General features: G+C 42.6%; 1 protein-coding gene across 6 annotated transcripts in view; it reads right to left on the minus strand.

The window, feature by feature from the left end:
- Positions 1-1,640: 1,640 nt before the first annotated feature.
- The window catches only part of LOC100773655 (LIM domain-binding protein 2), a 344,587-nt gene continuing 325,042 nt past the window's right edge, over positions 1,641-21,185 (minus strand). Inside the window, exons 6-8 of one of the 6 annotated variants that reach the window (XM_027386989.2) lie at positions 8,574-8,697; positions 7,447-7,589; positions 1,641-1,871 (exon numbers count right to left, since the gene is read on the minus strand). In XM_027386989.2, the coding sequence (XP_027242790.1) occupies positions 1,641-1,871; positions 7,447-7,589; positions 8,574-8,697 (498 nt within the window). Of the gene's footprint in view, positions 1,872-2,083; positions 2,135-4,902; positions 5,008-7,440; positions 7,593-8,573; positions 8,698-21,185 lie in introns of those variants that run through there. The other 5 variants (XM_027386988.2, XM_027386986.2, XM_027386994.2 and 2 more) reach the window with 5 other exon arrangements.

Consider the following 21,185-nt stretch of genomic DNA (forward strand, 5'->3'; position numbering starts at 1 on the left):
GCTAGGCCATTGCACCTTGGTGTTAGACTTCCAAGCATCAGTGTTGATAAGAAAATGTCTTCTCTTTATAAATCTTCCAGGCTGTGGTATTCTGCTATAGAAACACAAAATAGACAAAGACACCCTTCTGCACATTGGCCCAGTGTTTCAGTGACCCAGGATGTAGTAGGAGGTGTGCTTTCCAGGATCTGTCAGGAACATGCGCAGCCAATACCCTGCCTGCTCTAGTAGTATTCCTGAGCCTAGGAGGATCAGCTGCTATGACTCTTAGGGCCTTATCTTTTCTTGCTGCCCATTTGTAGGTAACCAATCCATTTTTATATGACTTGCTGCCTATGAATGTATTCTATCACAGAGAAGGTAGGTGGTGAGCCTGCTTCACATGGGTGTTATAATACCACTTGATTTGATGTCTGGATAGTAAATGCAGTCTTGACACTTCTCATAATTGTGAGCAGATGGATTCACAGGTACTCACACCAACAGCCAGATTCTGTTACTTTGGTCATTAACACAGTTTATTATTGGCACACTTACCAGTAAAGCATACATAAAATACAGCTGTCTTATGACACACGGAGCCATGGTATCTTTACATGTATAGAGGAACATATTAATATGCAAATGGAAAAATTAGTTCTCTTATAAAGTTTCACATAAATACACTGAACTTGCCCCAAAAGAAAGGCCCCCATGAAAGAACCAGGTGAAGGATTTACAAAATATTATACAAGAAATATAGCATGAAAAATAAAAACAAAACACCAAAACTCAATCAACTCAGATACAATTAAAAAAAGAAGAAATACAAAAAGTTTCAGATTTATTAAGCTTTCCACAAAATTAATGGATTACATGGCTTGAAAATATTTGGACCCACAGCAAGTTCACAGGTGCATACATTTCCCAGGGTCCATTTGTCTTTGTGTACATAATAAAATCTACCCATATATCTTTGATGATTCCTTGTTTCAGTACTTGGCCTAAATTGAAACAACTCAGACTCAAGAACCAATTAGGATCAGCTTGCCAGAAAGTCACCTAGCTGTCTCTTCTTGGGCTCTTGCCAAATGGAAAACCAATGGAAAGTGAAGGGTGTGTGTGTGAAGGTACATTTAAATTACTTTCTCAAAACAATTTTTTCTTTTCTTCTTCTTCTTCTTTTTTTTTTTTTACTGAAACAAGAAACTCCCAAATGCAAGTCAAAAAGCAGAAAATATTTTACAATATTAAAAAGACGTCTGTAGCTGGGGGGTCGGTGTGTTACTGTGACCCTGAGCACGTTCGGATAGCATGGCCTTCGCTGGGTGCATGGACAGGAAGTTCAACACAAAGAGGGAGGAGGTAAGACCGTGCCAGGAGGTGCGATAGCCTCCGCTGCTTCTAATTACCTTCAGGGAAAGGCCTCCAAAGAGAGGCCACGAAGGCTCATTTGAACAATCCTCTCAATTAAAGAGGGGAAAAAAAATTGCAAGAAAGAAAATCAGGTCATTATGTTTAGAAATAGATGTTTGCATGGAAACGTTTTGTTTGTGTGTTTTAAATTTCACCTCTTTCCTGTCCTGATAGTAGAGATTTGTGACTGGAATTCTTCCCCACTGGGCCTATGGACAGTGGAATCAGGTGCTGGGCAGCCCATTTTATTGGGAAGCCTGGGGTGGGGGGTTTTCTGATTTGGTCTCTTGCGTGGCGGGAGGTTTACTGTTCCACGGGCTGTTGTTCCCCAGGGCAGGTGAATTGTTGAAGTCTTCCTCGTCGTCCATGCCGTTGGCCGCATCATACTGCGTGTTTTCTAATCTAGTGATTAGCCTTTCGTCCTCGTCCCCAAACTCACCTCCCATCAGAGTTGGCTCTCCTACCACCATCACATCCTGTGAACAGCAGCTGACATTATTACAGGGAAACCTTAGGGGAGAGAAGCTCAGCTTAAAACAACAGTGGGAGGAGCTCGGGGGACCTAGGACAGACACACTCGTGTGCGCTGTACAACCGGGTCAAGTCTCAATGTCGGGGGGGCCGAGACGCATATTGGATTTCTACAGGAAATAAACATCGCCTCCTGATGTGTAACAACCACGCGAGTTTATGTCCTTAGTGCGCAGCCTGACACCGGAGAACGAGCAATGCTAGCAATCTGCAGAAATAAAAAAATGGATTTTTCAAAATTAAAAAAAATCCACGCTTTGAACTTGCTGACCCGGGGCACTTTTGAGAGGGCTATAGAACATTTTTTGGCAATACTTCCAAAAATCGCCACCTTCACTGAGGGCTGTCAACTTGCGAGAGCTGGGACACATGGGTAGGTAAGGTACCTTTCTGCAATACCCACACAACTCCTTCCAAATGGTATTTACTCTGTCCCCAGGATGATATACATTTTAATTGAAGACAGAATCCCTCTCTTCTCTACTCTGCCAGGTCCTTTTATGCAGCCAATATCCTTGACATTCTGCTACTTAATTATGGTAATTAATTTAGGTAAAGTTTTCGATAAAAACAATGTTCACACTGATTTGACAATTTGCATAGCTAATTAAGTCATTAGCAAAAACCTGCTGATTGCCAACAAGCCCTGAATTTACCATCTGTTATTTCATGGTGCCTGTCACCTATCTCCACACAGGCAACCCTGCTACCAATCTGGGCAGTAAAGAGAACCAGTCTGTCCAGCTGGTACCATAAAAGAAAGATGAAGAGCAAGCTAATTATAATTACACCAATGGAGCTGGTAGTCATCAGGGATGGGGGTGTGCAAGAAGAATCCAAGTAATCACTCCTTTAAGTACAAATTGTCCTTCCATGCAAACAAGAAAGACACCTACTGTAGCTGGGAGCTCCTGTAGAAGCCACAGCTGGAAAAGCCTGGACCGGGGTAGAGGTAGGGGAAGGAGCAGGGATACACATAAAACACAGCTCCAGCTTCTTTGTTTAAAGGGAATTATATGAGGATGGTGATCCAGGTCTGGGGCAGGCTATCTGTCAGGTAGATTCTTCTGGGTAGAATCTTAGCAGCACTTCCTTAAAGGTTCAGGGATTGAGGAGGGTGAGTTGCTCTCAGCCTCTAGGAAACAGCAAATAGTCTTTCTAGGCCATCTGTATAGGAGTGATGGGTGCACAGCTCTTCACAGGGAAGTTAATTCAGTAAAATGTTTGACCACTGGGCATTTTTTTTTTAACTCTGGGAAGCTTTGTCTAGCCTCTGCAGAAGGGAGCAGAATTCTCTGATATACCATTTAGAACTATGAAGGTGTCCACTGAACAGACTCCTTAATTAGTACCTCACTTATTGGGGATAGAAAACCCTGTTTTGTTTGTTCCTTCCTTGCCCCCTTCTTTATTTGGATCAGATGATAAATAGGTTTCTACACTATGTTTTCTGACTAGTCATTCTAACAAACAGGTAGGTTTTAAGGAAAAATTGCCCAGGTAGACTAAATACATAAAATGTGTGCTTGGTTAACTCAGTAATAAAGGTACTACTAAGGGTACTGACCAGATATTGAACTGGGTGCTTCCAAGAAAGTGTTTACTAGGCAATGAAGAGCCAGAAATGACACTGACATGTAAAGAGACTCATGAGGACTCTTAAGATGAGATGCAAAATAGACACTGTCTTTCTGACTGGGAAGATCCACCACATGGTTTTAGATGGAATGTAGACACCGCACAGACTTGTGAACATTATTCAGTTAGCTGAGAGGCTACCGTTTTACTCACAGGGTTTTGTGGATAAAAAGTGTCACTTTAGGTACAGGCAATTAGGAGGCTGTACTTATGATGAAGAATAGAAGGAGATAGAAAGAATAGGGAGGGAAAGATTGACAGAGCACAGCATGAGGATTAATGAACACACTTGGAAGGACATAGGGAACATGCATTGTGTGTCACCGAGCAGGAGAGGGCCATAGAACCAACCACGTGGGTCTGTGTTAGTATTGTGATTCCAAGGCCTCTGAGAGAAGCTGAAAGAGTATGAAGAAGTGAAGGGTGGTTTGAAAAGCAGAGGGGAAATGGAAGAAGTGGCTGACTTAAGTGTGACTTTAGAAGGAAAGTCCCCAGCATTGCAGATGTGTTCTCTGCATTAGAAAATGACATTCATGCAAGAAAAAAACAATAGGCATGTAGTGGTTTGAGTCACTCCAGTGGGGCTCTAGCACAGGCTTGTAATATGTGGAGAACCCCATCTCACCCCCACACACTAGAAATAGCTGGAAAATGTGCCCAGGCATAGGTACTTGTAAACGTTCTAAGTTTCAGAGAGCTGCTACATTGGCTTAATTGGTTATTCTCAAAACATTCTTAATTAGAAGCATAACTATCTCTCTGTCTCTCTCTCTGTCTGTCTCTGTCTCTCTCTCCGTGTGTGTGTGTGTGTGTGTGTGTGTGTGTGTGTGTGTGTGTGTGACTTATCTGACTGACAGGTAGCTAGCTATAAAAAGAACGTTAGGCTTTAGATGCACCTGATACTTGAGGCCATTTACAGAGTTCTGTGAACGTTTCTATTTGGTTCCTTTCACACCTTTACAGAAGTACAGCAATGCTCTGCTCCGGCTGTCTCTACTTGTTACCTTCACACATGGTAAGTGGAGATACATTGTACATTCCAGGCTGCTGCTAGCTAGGGGATATGAAATGCAGGTTCCCACCCCCAAGGAAATCCCACTTCAGTAATGAGAATGACTTTCCTTCCCATGTCCAGCCTTGGTGACCCACTAGGGGCCCCAGGAATCCATCTGAGAGTAGCCCACATACCCTTGGTTCCCCATGAGGTTAACCTCTGCTCCTGAGCTGGGAGCTTAGAGGTGCCACTGGTTTTTGCCCATTTCACACCTTCTCACTAATACCCCGTGCAAGGACCACCAACCTCTGAGGAGGACTGGAAGTGACTCCTTTCAGGGCCCCTCAATGCTTCTCCTTAAATTGGCCAGAAGGGGTCACTGCTGTTGAATGACACAGGTCTCCATCCCTCCCAGGGTTGAGGCTGCAGTTCGGGATGGCTCCTAGCCCCTGCTCATGAAGCGAGAAGCAGAATCCAAGGATTAAACCCTAGTCCTTGCCACACACATGCACACACACATACACTGTTGCTGCAGAATCTCTGCAGGCCAGAGTTGTGCTCATTGGACCAGGCAGCTGATGCCTGCAGATCATTTCTATTCAAACAATAAGATGATGTTGATTCAGTAGAAAGTGCTTAAAAAGATGTGGTCACTCTTGTTTAAAATCCATTGAACCTGAAGACACTTAACCTGCACATTTTCATAACTTGATTATCTTCCCTGCATCTGTAGGTCATCTGCAAGTTCTATTTAATGAAAATACCTTAAAATTCATGGTACAGGGACACTGCATCTTTCTATTCAGTGGTGTCTTGCTCACACAAAATTAACACTTATGAACACTCCCCAAGTTAGAGATCCTCTACCCAAATGCAGTTCTTGGCTTGGAGGATAGAAGGATCATGAAATAGAAAAACTTATGGGCTTGTTAAAGTTGAAAATGATTCCACCAAGACCAGATATGCCAAAATATATAAGGTACACTTTTACTCTCAACTTTTACACTCATGGTAGACATCACTAATGGATGGCCTACCAAACAGTACCTGCCAGAATCCTCAACATTGTGCTCTGTGAGCTGGCATGAAAGAGGGAACTTCTTGGTCATGCCCAAGTTAAGTAGTGAGCTCCTTAATGACAGGGCATCCTTGGCCTCATTTTTCAAGTGGTTTTTAATCTTGGGGTTGTTAGTACCCTGCACAGTAAGTATTACATACAGTAGGATCTTAGAGAATTCTCCTTGGGCAGACCTAAATTCCTTCAGCATCCATGCTTTACAGTAGCAACATTGTGATTCTAGGATTCTCTTAATTCCATTTTCTTTGTTTGCTAGAGGAATCTAACAAATGTTAGTTTCTAAGCCCAGGACTAGAGGAATACATGAACTACGTATATGGACATTTTCACTCCATTTATTTAGATGGGGACATTTTCTCTGTTCTCCAGCTGCATTCCAGTGCAACAAGGAGCAGGTACAACTCTTTGATGCCTTAATAAAAAATGAAGATTTTCTCTGCCAACTTTTTCCCTCTGACCATCAGGCATAGTTGAGTGCAAAGGTCTAGTCTGAAAATAAAGATTGCTTGGAAACTCATTGTATTACTTGAAATAATAATTCTTAGAGATCTTAAAATTATAATGGTCTGTCTTTGGCTGGTGGCTATTATTTCTACTATATCCTTCTCTCCAATGCAGTGAACACGGAAACCATACCCCAGTTTGTGGAAGACTGGAAGAATTCCAGAGACTCAAGGAATCCTTGAGCCCTGGGTTTATTTTGTCTAAAGAGAACTGACCAATAAGAAGTGGGGCAAGGAGCAGATTAGAGAGGCACATTTGCAAATGGGGAATTTCCAGATGGAAGTTTACTCTTATGGAAGAGATGAAGCAGGATCAGAAAGAGGCTGGTGAGGACAACAGATAGAGAGTGAGAGTGATGGGTAAGGAGGCCACAGCATAGGAGAAGCATACCTATAAAGTCACAGTGTCAAGGGAGGGTCAGGATTCAACAGAGTCAAATGCCTGGTGACTGTCATGAGCATGTGTAGAGAACCCTCAAGGAATCATGGCAAGTGGTAGCAGCAGGTGTTTATAAGAAGAGGAATATTTGAAAGTGACAGTCTTATACTGCAGTGAGAATTTGGAGGCAGGAAAGGCCAAGGTTCAGTTTGGGAAGAATCAACCAGTGATGAAGAAAGCCTCACAGTCTACTCTCTTCCGATGCTACTTTCAACACTCACTTTCAAGGTTATATCCAGCCCTCCTTGCAAGTGGCCTTTGTCCAGGCCCAGAAATGAATGGAAGAGGCCGGGGTCAAAAGATGTGAGATCAAACCAGGGGCTGGCTCTACATGAGCTAGTGATGCACCAGAGAAAAGTTTACCCAGCTACATTTCTAGTGGCTGCAAGCTAATTTCCTGACTCTTAAATACAGGGAGGCCCATGCTGGGAAGACCCAGGCAAATTACAGTATGGGGCCAGAGCTCAGGGGACCAGTTTCCAGGGGCATATTGGGTCTCCAAGGCTGCAGCTGAGAGGCCTTAATATGCCACCAGGCATGCTGCTAAGTGATGCTTTAATTAAACCTTGAGTGCCATATCTCCTGTCAGTGACTCTGATGGCTTTTTAATTCAGGTCCCATCACAGCACGGACTCTTAATATTCCCTCCTAATTCCTCCTTCGCAGGGGATGTTACCATGGCAGGATTCTTACCTCTTGTCCCATCCCACCCTGTCCCTGCTGTGCTCCTCCTCCCACTGCCAAACTACCCAGAACCCTTCTCTTTTTCTTTTTTTCTTAAGTTCATAAAGGAATCCCAGCCCCTTGAGTTGGGTGATGAGAAAAGGCAAGGCTTCAGGCCTAAAAGCAAAGTGAGACTTACAGGTACCTGACTGGACAGGCTCAGGCTCGCGGCCGGGGTCTTCTTCTTGCTGCCGGCACTGTTGGTGGTATTCCCAGCACTACTATTGGAAGTGCTGCTCGTGGAATTTTTTCTTTTTCTCCTTTTGGTTGTTGGTTGCCTTGTGGGTTCTGCTGTATAGGGAAAAGGGAAGAGGAATGGGCGTCAGGGCAAGAATATATATGAGGCAACTAAGCATACACACTGAAAAGAGAGCTGTTTAAAATGTCCCCATTTTGTGTAATCTAAAAATAATAATAAAAGAAAATGTTTGATTTATTTCTAGCACAAAATTTGTGAAACTCTTTTTCTTCTGCACGTAGCTATGACATGCTTTTTATTTAATTGTTCAGTCTAATTATATATCTGCAATTCCCTAATAGTACTGTAGGAGCAAACTACAGGTACCACTTTCATAATTGAATTAAAAATATTCTTACCACTAGAAAAGTTGGGAACCTGCCTATCTTTTCTCTTTGTAGCAAAGGAAGCAAGGACCTGTAGGTACCTCAGAAGATGCAAGGTGTCAACAAAGTATTACTTCTAACCTGTTGCTGGCAAAGTTGCTTGCCATGTCTTATGACAACCTGTCTCTCTTACACCTTGATATTCTTATTGTCTTAGCCTTGGTGAGATTGGGGCTTCTCAGATGTAAGAACGGCCAATGGTTTAGTCTCTGGTCTTTAATAAATGCTATTTATTAACTTCAAGATTCTTAAAATATTTCAGGGGGCTGTAAAGAAAATGAAGGAAACTAGACTTCCTCAAGAAAAACATATTCAAATAGGAAAAATGTTGGGGCTTGAATAATGGGACAAGGATTTATTGGGAAAATTTGATCCATGGCACTATATGGTAGGGATTATTAATTTACTTGTTTTTTGTTCTGTATCAAGATATATCCAATGTAGTAGCATGTTGACACATCTGTATACACATAGTAACTATATCTTTAAAGAGTTTTACATGTTTATGCCAAATCATGGCTGGAATACTCTTGGTAACCAACCCTTCCAGATGAATGTATCATCATCATCTTTTTCCTTTTGATAGCCCTTCATCCCCAGAACTTCTAAGAGCATATTTGCAAAGATGGTGAGGAATTGAGATCATACCTGGCGGTGCCACCATCCGCTGCCACTTCTGAAACAGGCAGGTCTTCAGGCAGTCTCTGGGACTGAGGTTGTAGGTTTTGTGTCTTGACATCAGTTCCTGCATTGGCTCCAGTATTACACACAACTGCAAGGAATTCAAAGTCACCAGTGTTCTGCTACTTGATCATATTAATTACAATAATAATTCTAACAGCTGGAATCCATTAGACAAGTTAAGGGTTCTTTTTTCTTTTTTTCCTGGTTTTGATTTTCTCTGTGTAAGATTGAAGGAAAGAAATATTACCCACACTTGATTATACCCACTTAATGTAGCATCATTTATAACATGGTGTTACAGCTGAATGTGATTTACACACACACACACACACACACATAAACACACACACACACACACACACACACACACACACACACACACACACACACACATTCCTGTAGAGGCTTGGGGTTGGACACAGACAGCTCTTTAATGAGTCCAGAGGCCTCTCTCTGGGTAAAGTAAAAGCTCTTTTCCTTGGAGCACACTGCTCTGATTTCAGCTCAGGCTGCTGTTCTTGTTTGTATAACCTCACACTGTGGCCCAGTGCTGGCTTACACAATGCTGGTTATCTGGTGGGAAAATGCATCTTTTAAACTTTGTAGAACAAGGTGGTGCTTCTCGATGCTGATTCTCATAAAGGCAGATGATGAACACCATATGTGTTTTTATTCATGGGCTCATTTTTATTTCTATTTTACCCATGAAGATCATGTAAGTGAAACATGTCTGTAGTCATTCTATGTAGGGGAATTTACTCTGACTCTACATTTAGTCACTGTGCTGCCTTCTTTATTTAGATTTTCTGCTTTACTTTGATCCAAAACATCTGATGACAACGATTGAGTGAAACGAAAAGACAAAATCAGTTAGGATGACCATAGACATTTTTGGACTCCTTTGGTTGTAGGTATGTCAGAACAACACCACACTGAGGAACACTCTTCCTACTAGGACAAAGCCTGTGACTTGGAATGAACTATCCATGACACTTGGGGGCTACAGTGATGAAAATATTAGCATATGCCTGCCCCTGTGCAAATCATGTTTGCCTTAGGAAAGGTCTATGTGCAGCCTCTGGCTCATGTTGCTTTCCTTATGGCCTCTCCCCTTACATCAGCTCTCACCTTTAGAATCTCCCATTTAGAGGCTTTCTGCCCCCCGAGTTTTGTTCTCTCCTCTTTCTGGATGTCTGTCCCATCCTTGAAGATATACAAGGCTGTTGTTACCCTCCCCACCCCCTTACCTCGAAGTGTAAACTACAGTAGTGTTCCCTGACCCTCCCACTGCATCCAGCCCTTTCTGCTTGCTTCACAGACTTAAGCTGCCTCTGCAGCCCCATGCTTCCAAGTCTCTTTTCCACTAGGGCATAGATTCTTGGAATGCTGACACTTCGCTTTTTACCTCCAGGTCCCAGTACTGGCTCCGATGAACAGATGCTTTTATGTAGTAATTCTTAGAAAGACAACAAGACAGTTCCAGGCCCAACAAGTAGTCTAAGGCATGCTTCCATCAGAACCACATGGTCTGACCTCTGAAAACATAGACTTTGATGTTCATCCCCTTCTCCTCACAGAGTCTGCACGTGTGGCCCCAAATACACATTAAAAAAAAAAACCCTTATGTGCATATTCTATAACTTACTACTAGAATTTCAGGTACTCTGCCCCACAGATTCTAGGCTCCCCAAGGGAAACTGATACTCTGCCATGTTTACAGTTTCTGTGCATTCCTTCCTCACTTCCTCCAACTTCCCAAGTTCCCTCCCCTACTCTAAGCAGGACCAAGATGCACTATGCCTAGAAAGACTTTACTCGTTAAAGGCAGATTTGCTAAATCCACTAACCCCACTTAAAAGGTCTTCTATAAATGTCTTTCAGTTTCTTCTGAAGAAGGGAGATTGTCCAAAAATTTTAAAAAGTATTTATTTACCTAATGTACATTAGGGTTTTGTCTGCATGTCTGTGTGAGGGTGTCAGATCCCCTGGAACAGGAATTACTGAAAGTTGTGAACAGGCGTGTAGGTGCTGGGAATTGAACCTGGGTCCTTTGGAAGAATATCTAATACTCTTAACACTCAACCATCTCTCCAGCCCCAAGAAGGGAAATTTTGAAGCCTGAGTAACACACATACAATGTATAGCACAGGAATGACAAAACCTCTCTCCTGGTCCTTGGGTAACCAACATTATAGATCCCCAAAGTAATATGACCTGGATTTAGTTGTTAGATCTTTAGTCTAGCAGATCTTCATACTTAGTTTAGGTCCCCTTTGAGATCTAAAATGCCAGTAAAAAGAAATTAGCAAAAGGGATAGAATTATCATACAATTAACTCTGTGTCCCAACATGGTGAGGGCTCTATGTGTGCATTTTCCTGCTAAGAATTCTTTGTTTGGATTCAAAGGATATGCAGAACACTTGCTGGGAAAGATGCTACATGGTCTCTCCTGGCAGATCTGAAAACCAGTCACCACTCAGAGCAGGGCCAGGTCACACTCAGGCAGACCCAGAGATGTTTGCAGTCATGATTATGGCAAGAAAAACTTCCAGAGAAATGCCAGGGACTGGGAAACAGTTGTGTTTTTTTGTTTGTTTGTTTTTTTGTGATTTTTTTTAACAAAAAGAAATAAAAAGGAGTTTTCCAATTATTTTCTTTTAATTCATTGCTTTTTGTTGTGCATGCAATCATGATGGCTATAAAAGATACAGGTGAGTGGAACACACTGGTACATTTCAGTATGGAACCTGACTGTCACCAGGTGTCTATCCTCAACACACTGCAGGATAGCTCAGGGTTTCAATTTCATCTGCAAAACAGATACCCACCTTGGACTGAGAGAATTTGAGGCAATGTGTCTCACACACAAGCATTCTGTGCAGCCAATGTTGTGACATGATTGTTAGGAAGCACAGACAGTGAACACCACACTTCATTTCTTGACATCAACACACATCTGGTGAGCTTCACACTCAGCTGTCAGGAACTAGGCTTTTGTGTTGGGGACACAAAAAAGTGAAAATAACCTTCTGACCTCCGGGGACATATTGTCCCCTTAGAAATGATTTAAACAGATTAAGAAATCTACCCTTGGTTCACAGTTCAAGTGTCTCAGGAAATCACCTCATTTTGACAAAACTGTTTTTCATTACATGACAGGCTGGATGACAAAGATGACCTGCTTGGACCCAGGAAGGGAGACCAGCATCAAGCAAGGTATGGGTTGGGAAAGCTACACATACTCTCCTCTCTGGATGTTGGGATTTTTGTTTCAGAAGCTAATTCTTAAAATCTCTCTTCCATTTTAATACGAAAATATCTTTCTATCACTGAAATATCTCTGCATGCTAATCAAGAATCCCCAGAGCCCTTTCTCAACAGTGAAGAGGTCCTAGGCTGGAAAGGCAGCCCCACCCCTTTATTCATGTATGCAGATAAGCCATCAAGTCTGCTATGCTGATTTGATGGCTTTGCAGGGCTGTGTGCTGTAGGTGGCAGAACTATCTCAGATAAGAGCCAGTCTCCTAAGCAGCAAGGCATCATCACATCCTGGCAGCAAAAAGCCCTGCAACAGTTACAATATAAAATCAGGAAGATGGTTGGAGAAGTAGGTTTCTGTTGGACCTAACCAATTCTTGGAGTTTTGATCTGTGCTCTTGAAAATCTGGTTTGGAAGTTATTGAATCCACCATAGTCCCACCCACTGACTTTTTTTGTAAGTATGAGCCAGACCACAATGGCTTGTTTTTCCCTATGCTGCATGTACACACACACACACACAAGCACACACACACACAAGCACACACACACACACACACACACACACACACACACACACACACACAGACACACACACACACACACACACAGAGATAGAGAGAGAGAGAGAGAGAGAGAGAGAGAGAGAGAGAGAACTCAGCATAATAATACTTCATTGATTTCGAAGAACAATTTTATAGCAAAGTTGCACCTGCTACCAAGTTCCTCATGAAACTTCATGAAAAGAAAGGTAACAACCAACATGTCTGTATTGACATCTGCAGCAACATTCATGCAGGGCTGTAGTTTAAGTATCTCCTATAGAGTTACTGAACAGTATCTCCTGGAATCTCAGGCAGCTGTGGATAGGATAGGACCAGAAAGGCTCAAGAGGAGACTGGGCCTTGAATATGTTTGAATATGAAGTTTTTCAACATGTGTGGCTGCCTAGGCCAGTTAGGACCCGAAAGAGGGTCCCTGCTCATCCTCAAAAGGCTCTAAGGATGCTGTTTTGCAGATTTAGTGAGAGTGTAGGCTAGGTTTGCTCTGCATGCTTCTATTCTAACTTCCTGGGATCCTGACAAGGGGGATTTGCTGAATGAACATGCATGGATGGATGGGCCAGATAGTGAAGCCAGATTAACAGCAAGGAGTCATTTGTCAGTAGCAGACAAATCAGGCACAGTCCTGTGGGCCTAGAAGTGATCAATCTATTCATCCAATAAATGACTGATTGCTTCTTCAGTACAGAATGCTGGACCCAGATGCATATGTCTGTGCTGGCTGGGCAGGGAGGACTTGGGTAATTCTCATGATTCCTGCAATTTTACATTAACAGAGAGCCTAGCAAATGTGGATAGCCTGTTATTTTACTTTGTTTCTTTTTTATCTGATAGTTCCCTCGGAGGATTCTGATTATCTTCAGCTGCACATTCACACTCATCTGGTGCAATTCATCTACAGAGTTGAAAAAATAAGTGGTACTTGTCGGTGTTGGCCTTGAGCTACAATGAGGCTGGTGTCCTAGAGTCAGTATGTGGTTGGTATTATCTGCCACAAACATTTGAATCCTATCCTTTTTGAATAATAACTGAGTGTGAACCACCTATGTTTTAAAAATCTATTTTTGGGCTATGTATGTGTATTGTGTGTGTGTGCATCTGTCTGTCTGTCTGTGGGTGAGTGCAGGTATATTTATGCTGTGCTGTGGCCCATGTATAGAGGTCAGAGAATAACCTTAGGTATAGGTTCTCACCTTTCATTTTTGTTTGAAGCATGATTCTCTCTCTCTCTCTCTCTCTCTCTCTCTCTCTCTCTCTCTCTCTTCGGCTATAGCATGTGACATACCAGCTGGTTTATGAGCTTGCCTCCCATTTCATCAAAAGAGCACTAGACTTTAAATTAATTATAATTAAATAATTAATCGTGTGTGTGTGTGTGTGTGTGTGTGTGTGTGTGTGTGTGTGTTGTGAACCACTGTACTCTGGGTCATTATCCTTGGTGGCAAACAACTTTTCCCATTAACTTATCTCACTGGTCCCCACATCAAGCTCTTTTATGTGGATCCCAAGGATTCAAACTCATGGCGTTCCATTTGTGTGGCCAGTGAATTACTCATTGAGCCAGCACCTTAGCTCCTACCTACTCTTTATATCCAAGTCTTTTCAAGTATGCTAGGTGGATACCTTCCTCAGGCCTCTGCTTAGGCTCTTTTCTTACATATAAACCCTCCTGTCTTCTTTCCAGGCATCAAAAGCAGATGTTGAGAAACTATGTTCTTTGTGCCATATCTGGCCATTCTTTATTCTATAGCTCTTGTGCACTATTACAAAGATTATGTACTATGACAAAGATGAGCAGTTGGAACAAATCCACGTGGTACATAAACAATTTATTATCTTGCCATTCCCAGAAAGTTTGTTGGCCCTTGTTCTGAACAGTACTATCTTAAGGAGGCAGACTGAAAATGACTTGCCACATCTCCATGGCAAGGAGCAGAAGCAGATCACCACCTAATCCACTGCTTCTTTCATTGAGAAAGATTTACTTAAAAAAAAATAGTCAGATGAACTAGGCAAGGTACTTAGTAACACAGTTGATTTGTGATGTAGAAATCTCTTATCTTGCCGTCCACCGGTAGGGCTATCCTGTTAAGCCTTGCTATGCTCTGAAAACCACACCTAGCTAACAGCAATCCGAACCTCTAATATCATCAATGGCACCAACTCAATCCCCACCCTGTCTCTGAGCAACCCCATTGCAAGTGTCTCTTTTCCCCTGCAACACTTATTATTTTCTATAATTCCAGCATTCACATTGGTATTGGGATTTTCTTTTTCTTCTGGAGTTGGTCATGTCCTTATCTTTGGCGGGTGTGCTTTACTTTTCTTCTCATTTAACACAGCAATAGGTATACCCAAATATTTGTTGATTCATAACTTAGTGATAGCTATGGAGCACCTAGTCTAAGTCTCCCTGGAGTATTGTCCTTGCACATGTTAATTTTGTCATTAACCTTCCTCACCTCTTGGCCCACTTTTACAGGTGAGGAAGTTCAGACCCAGAGCCATTAAGTCATCCAGAGCTAATGATGAAGGTTGTGACTATTTTAATGCAGCTAAGGTAACAGAGATTTCTGAAGGGCAAGAGGAAGGTTTGGTTGAGTTTGTCTGGATCCATCACCGCTCTATTAACTCTGAACTGTTGTTCTGTTTACTTGTGGGAACATGAGCATGAACGGCTTAAGTCGCTGGTAAGATACAGAGTCCAAAGTCTTTCATCACCCCTCTCTATCTCTTTAAATGTGGTATAAATCTGGATACAGAGGACAGATGTTGGGATGGACTCAGCCATTAGACCCAGATTGACCTAGATCAAATATCCCACATCTGCCATTTACTACCTGTGAGTTCTTGCCCAGGATCTTTAGACTCCTTGAATCTGTTTCCTCATCTGCAACTGGGAATACATGGTCCTCATATTAGATGGCTTGAAAGAACTATGACAGCTCTTGTTGCAGAGTCAGGGTCAAGCCAAATACTCAAAAGATGGACATTGGCATTATGAATTATTTTCTTTGCACATCCCCTTTGAGGCAGGGGAATGAAACACCCTGGTGCTGATAAGCTACTCTGTGAAGCTAATCACTTGGTCTCTCTGGGACTTAGAGGGTACTTGTATATAAACCCCAAGGGGCATTAATCAGGTACTTGACATTTTACTAACCAAGGTCTGAAAATCACCCCTGTGGAGAAAATTCAGTCATAGATACAGAAGGCTGAAGCCCACAAACCCCAGTTCTTTTTTCTAGTGACTCATTCCTCTGGCAAATTGGACTAGAAAAATCTATTAAGAAGGTGTGGGGACTCATTATGGAATATTCTTCAATGAGCTGCTCCTAATTGTGAAACATTTTTTAAAAACATGTTAGAAAAAGATAATGTATGAAATTTAAAAGAAGAGAGAGAGAGAGAGAGAGAGAGAGAGAGAGAGAGAGAGAGAGAGAGAGAGAACAAAGCTGAGAAAAACAAAACAGTTGCCCACCAGAAGCCAATGAGAATGAGTCACAGGCACTGGTTCCCCACACCCATACTGCCTAGAGAGGAAAAACAGCCAGCAGAGGAAATGACTTCGCCTTCCAAGCTATGCAATTCCAAACATCAGATTATGATTTGAGTTTATTTCCTGACAGGATTAAAGGTAGATTGGTTGTCAAATTCAAAATATCCTCCTTTTTATCTGAAGCTTCAACCAGGAAAGCCTGTGCCTTTTTTCAATTGTTTTTTCAATTGATTATTCATGCAAGTTATCTTATCCAATGGGCCCTTCAGATTGGGGGCCTCTGCTATTAGGGAGAGGAGAAGTTAGTAGTGGCTGCTGCACTAGATAGCAGCTGCCACTCTGGTCTTAAAGGGACCATTGGTTTTTTGTTTGTTTTTCAGAACCAGCAGACTGAATATTTCACTATCTATTCTTCATCTCACTTTGAAGGCCACTACCACTTGAACACTGATGGAGCCTCCAATTCACCCAGAGGAGGTGTGTTCTAGCTCCTTTGCTGAACCTGGGCAGCCCCTGGAGATGCCATGTCTCTTAGACCCATGAAGTGTGTGGGAGATTGGGAGAATCAATATCCCCTTTCTTTCCCTTTCCATGGTCATAATTTATCTGTGGCATCTATTGGCATGGACATCTGCTCTGCAGTGTTTGAGTTGTGCACTCTTCCAGTTCTGCATAAGCCGGGCAGATCTTGGGTATCATTTGCCAAGTGGCTTCAAGTAAGGTTTGGTCTATTGGAGACCAAAGTGAGGTATATTCCTAGGACTTTGGGTCTGGAGACAAGGAATAAGCAGGGCCATGCTGTTGGGAACACTGTTGAAGAACCCTTGTGCTTTCATGATGTTATGATTCCAGTATCTTTGGTGTTCCTGTCTTATCACTCTACCATCCCAGTCTCTGCCCCTCACTCTCCATATGCCCTTTTGCTGTATTTGACTCTGTGTTATCTCCTCTTGTTAGAAGGACACCAGTCATTGAGTTGAGGGCACAACTGAAATTCAACAAGATTTTATGTTGATATCCTTTAATTACATCTGTAAAGATCCTGTTTCCAGGATCATGTTCCAGGTGAACTCGAAAATTTGAAGGACTACTATATACTTTAAAAAATAAATAACATGCTCCCTGAAGCACAGGTCACTTTTCCAGCAGCTCCCAGGACCCATGATCTATATGTCCAGCTTCTATCAGGCAGCCAGACAGCAACTCTGCCTGTCTTTGTACCTGTAGGCCAGGAGTGACTTTGGTAGTGGTAGGGCTGGCTCACCTTTTTCTGGCTGCTTGTTTAAGCCAGTATTATTATAATCAACCTTCCATATAAAATCTCTCTAGTAAATTTCCCACCATGAATTTTCATTTTTCCTAGGTGAACTTTGCTTCACCTAACTGGTTTACAAGACATTCAGCAATATGCAAAAGAGCAAAGGATGACTTTGGCAGTGTTTGGAGCTTCATGTGTATGGTATGGTAATGTATTGCCTTGAGTTTAAGTTCCAGTACCTGATGAATGGGTGACCTTGAGTTAAGTCCTAAATCTCTTGTGATTTCTCCACTGTCAAACCCGATAGAACATTAGTATGTCACCAACTTGAAAAGGAAAATAAGCAACAATGTACTTAACCAGGCCCTAAAATACTGAAAGTGCTTTGCATGCTTGTTATGTCTGAGAAATTACCACACCAGGATGCCCTTGGTTACCAGAGTACAGTTCAAACCTGTCAGGACATCTGTTAAGGTTTTACAGATGTCTGTTGTCATGCATGTCGTTATGTGTATGTACATATGCCTGTGTAGACACACACATACACACACACACACACACACACACACACACACACCCTGAAGGTTAGATTTTAATGATAGAATAGATGCCTATATGTTCTCCCTGTATGTGGTATGTTCTAGTCCAGCAGTGTCTGAGATCTCAGCATGGTGTCTAGATGTTCTAAAAGGCAAAAGAATCCTGTGCTCTATCATCAAGAGGCTTCCATGAAGTTATGTCTGTGTCCAAGGCAGCATGCACAACTTTCAGGTACCGGGCTTCTGTTGAACCACAGGTCTGAAAATGAAAGCTACGTTTACTCTGGCAGATATTCATGAATTGTCACTGAATTAGGGTTCTAAAGAGTCAGGATGTATGGATGCATGAGTGTGGTCTTGGGGCAGAATGCTCTCTTCTCTAGGAAGCCTTAGTTTTCATTCCTAATGTTGTCAGTGAGTGAGGCTCCTTCACCTAATGGAGGGTAATCAGCTTTACTTAAAGTTAACTGACCATAGATGAACCACATTTACAAAATACCTTCACTGCAACACCAACAGCTTGACTGAGATGACACATGACACTGATAGCATTGAATCGAACTATGGTAGACTCCCTTACTATAATGTGGCCTGTGTCCTCATCTTTAATTAGATTTTTCTTTTATATTTCTGAGCACTAAACTGTTCATTGAAGGGGATGAACCAATACTTGCACATGATTCTGACACAATGTCAAAGAAAAACAAATAAGGAGTTCATCAAAATGGCCTAGATCCACACCATCCACTTCATAACTAAAGTGATCTGAGCTACATCCAGCAAACATCTCATGGGTTCCTAAAGGCTCTCTGTGTACTCTAAAAGGGGAGGAGTACTAGGAAGTTGATGGTGACCACAGAGGACTCAGTTCCTCTACTAAGCTTTGTGGTAGAGGGAAACACAGGGGATCAGTAGCATTTCCCAATGTGCTGCTGTGACCACTGCAATGATGAACATTCCCCATAGTCTTGATCATGTAAGCACCTAGGCCCCAGTTGAAGGTGCAGTTTGGAAAGTGTAGGAAGTGTGGCCTTGTTGGAGAAAACATGTCACTAGGGGTTGGCTTTGAAGTTTCAAAGTCACCTGCCATTCCCAGTTTAGTCTCCCTGCTTTGTGATTTTGACTCAAGTCAACTGCTCCAGTCACCATTCCTGCTGCCTGATGGATTCCAAGCCTCTGAAACCAATAGCCCAAATAAACTTTGTTTTGTAAAATGCCTTGGCCATGGTGTTTTATCACAGCAATAGAAAGTAAGTAATACTGATATGTGCTCTAAAAGAGTGATGTTATGAGGAGGGACTACCAGAAAGAATTGGTATTTAAGTGGAAACACAGACAAATGAGAAGGTGCTGAGCAAGAACACAGGGTGGGAAGAGATCTCAGGCAGAAAGATACACTTCAGAGTGCCAGATCAAACCTGGCATTGGAAACTGCCACACTGTGGTCCCAGCAGTTCCAAGGGAGGGACTGACTGGAAGAGCTGCAGTGGCCAGGTGGTCAGGGGTCAGGGCAATTGAGACGACAGTTTCTCTCTCAAAGAAGAGGTGACAGGTCCAGATAATGTTGGAAACCTCCGAAGGAATGAGTGCTTAATAGGAATATGATGACTGCTAGGTTGTTCCCTTCCATCACAATTGCAAGGCATGAGAAACATCACCAATTAGCATTTGAATATTTTTAGTGAAACAAAAGCATCAACCATCCTAAAAGACAAATACCGGGTGCTTAAGTCTCTGAGCAGGGGAGCCCAATGTCCCAGAGGAGACATTGGTTACATCATGGAGAACAGTAGTATCTCTCCACGCCTCCCTTAGTAAACAGAGGTATCTTTTCTAGTATGTGGGTTATATTTCCCAGGGAGCTCAGAGATTGCATGTTTGCAATGGCAGAGCATTAAATACTAACATTTATAAATGGGGCCTTATAATCTTAATACGGCAAGTAAGGGAATTAGGAATTGTCCTTGGGAGCTGTTGGTGACAGTTTCCAAAGAACATGGCTATCTTGTGTGAACAGTCGTAATCCCCCAACGAAAGCTAATGGAGTACTTATGCCTGCCTTCTTCCCCAGTGCAAATACCCACAAGACTAGCTAAGACAGCTTTGTGTTCTGGAGCTTGGACTGGCATTCCCAAGGCTAATGTTTGGGAGGACTCTCTGGGTAGTTGCTGGTGGGATGTGGCTTTGATTTCTTGGCACTGGTGCCCAGAGTGCAGCTACCTTTGCAGTGTTGGCCCGCCTTCTCGTGGATTTACATCAAGCAACAGCCTTCCAGCTACATGCTGTGCTGACACACAGCAAAGGAGTGATTTCTCAATAATTTGACACTCAGCTTCTGGATTGCTCCTGGCTGCTCCATCCGTGTGCTCCCGTGAAGCCCAGACTGTAGTTACATAACACGCAAGGAGATCAAATGAGTTTCCCCTTAATGTTCATGCTTGTGAATGGATCTCTATTGCCCTGTATTATAATGAGCTAGAGAGATGTCTGCTTCCCATTGGTGCTGGGGTCCCAGTTGCAAGGGCAGTTGATCAGCCTTTTATCTCCAGAAACTGGCACACAGAAGGCCAGTAAAATATACAAAATAAAATAAGAAAAACAAAGCAATGTGGAAGGAAGGAAGTAAAGAGGGAGAGAAAGAAAAACAGACAAGTTCTTTTTGAGTGAGCATGTGGGGGTTATAGTGTGTGTGCTTGTATATAGAGCTAGAGATCTATCTCAGATGTCCTCCTCATTTGCTATCCACTTTTTTTTTTCTTTTTGAGTCAGGACCTCTCACTGAACCTAGAGTACACCTGTTCAGTCAGGTTGGCTGTTCATCAAGGTCCAGGGAAAAACCTGCCTCCACTTCCCCAGTTCTGGGATTGCAAGTGAATGTTACCACACCTGGCTTTTTAAATGGGGATTCTGGGGATTGAACTCAAGTCCCCACACTTGCATAGCAACCACTTTACTTTCTAAGCCACCATTCCAGCCCTCTTTTCTGACTCTTATCTGTAGATGTCCCAGCATCAAATTCTGTTGAGGCAGGGTACACGGACAGCAAAGCCACCGTTTTCGTCCCTCTGCCCTGTCATTTGGAAACATACATCACCTCTAATCTCATGCATAGCTCCTCCCCCCAAGTATTATATGCCTCAAGAGGGATTTTAGCTGTGTTCTTTTATGCATCTCTGTCCCACCTGACCCTCATGGGAGACCTTTAGTCTTGTATTTCTCCAGATCATCTCATCATTTCTCTTGTCTGAGGATCATAGTCACTGGGTCTTTTACAGAAGATCTGTAGATAATGTTGAAAATCATCCTTGTTCAAGCCAGCTAATGGGTCCAATATACTGAGGCTTCTTCACACACACACACACACACACACACACACACACACACACACACACACACACACGGCTTTACAGTCAACACTTATCTAATTAGTCAATTCCTGGCATTACGTTCATAGAATA

Source organism: Cricetulus griseus (genome assembly GCF_003668045.3).
Source record: "Cricetulus griseus strain 17A/GY chromosome 1 unlocalized genomic scaffold, alternate assembly CriGri-PICRH-1.0 chr1_1, whole genome shotgun sequence".
NCBI lineage: Eukaryota > Metazoa > Chordata > Mammalia > Rodentia > Cricetidae > Cricetulus > Cricetulus griseus.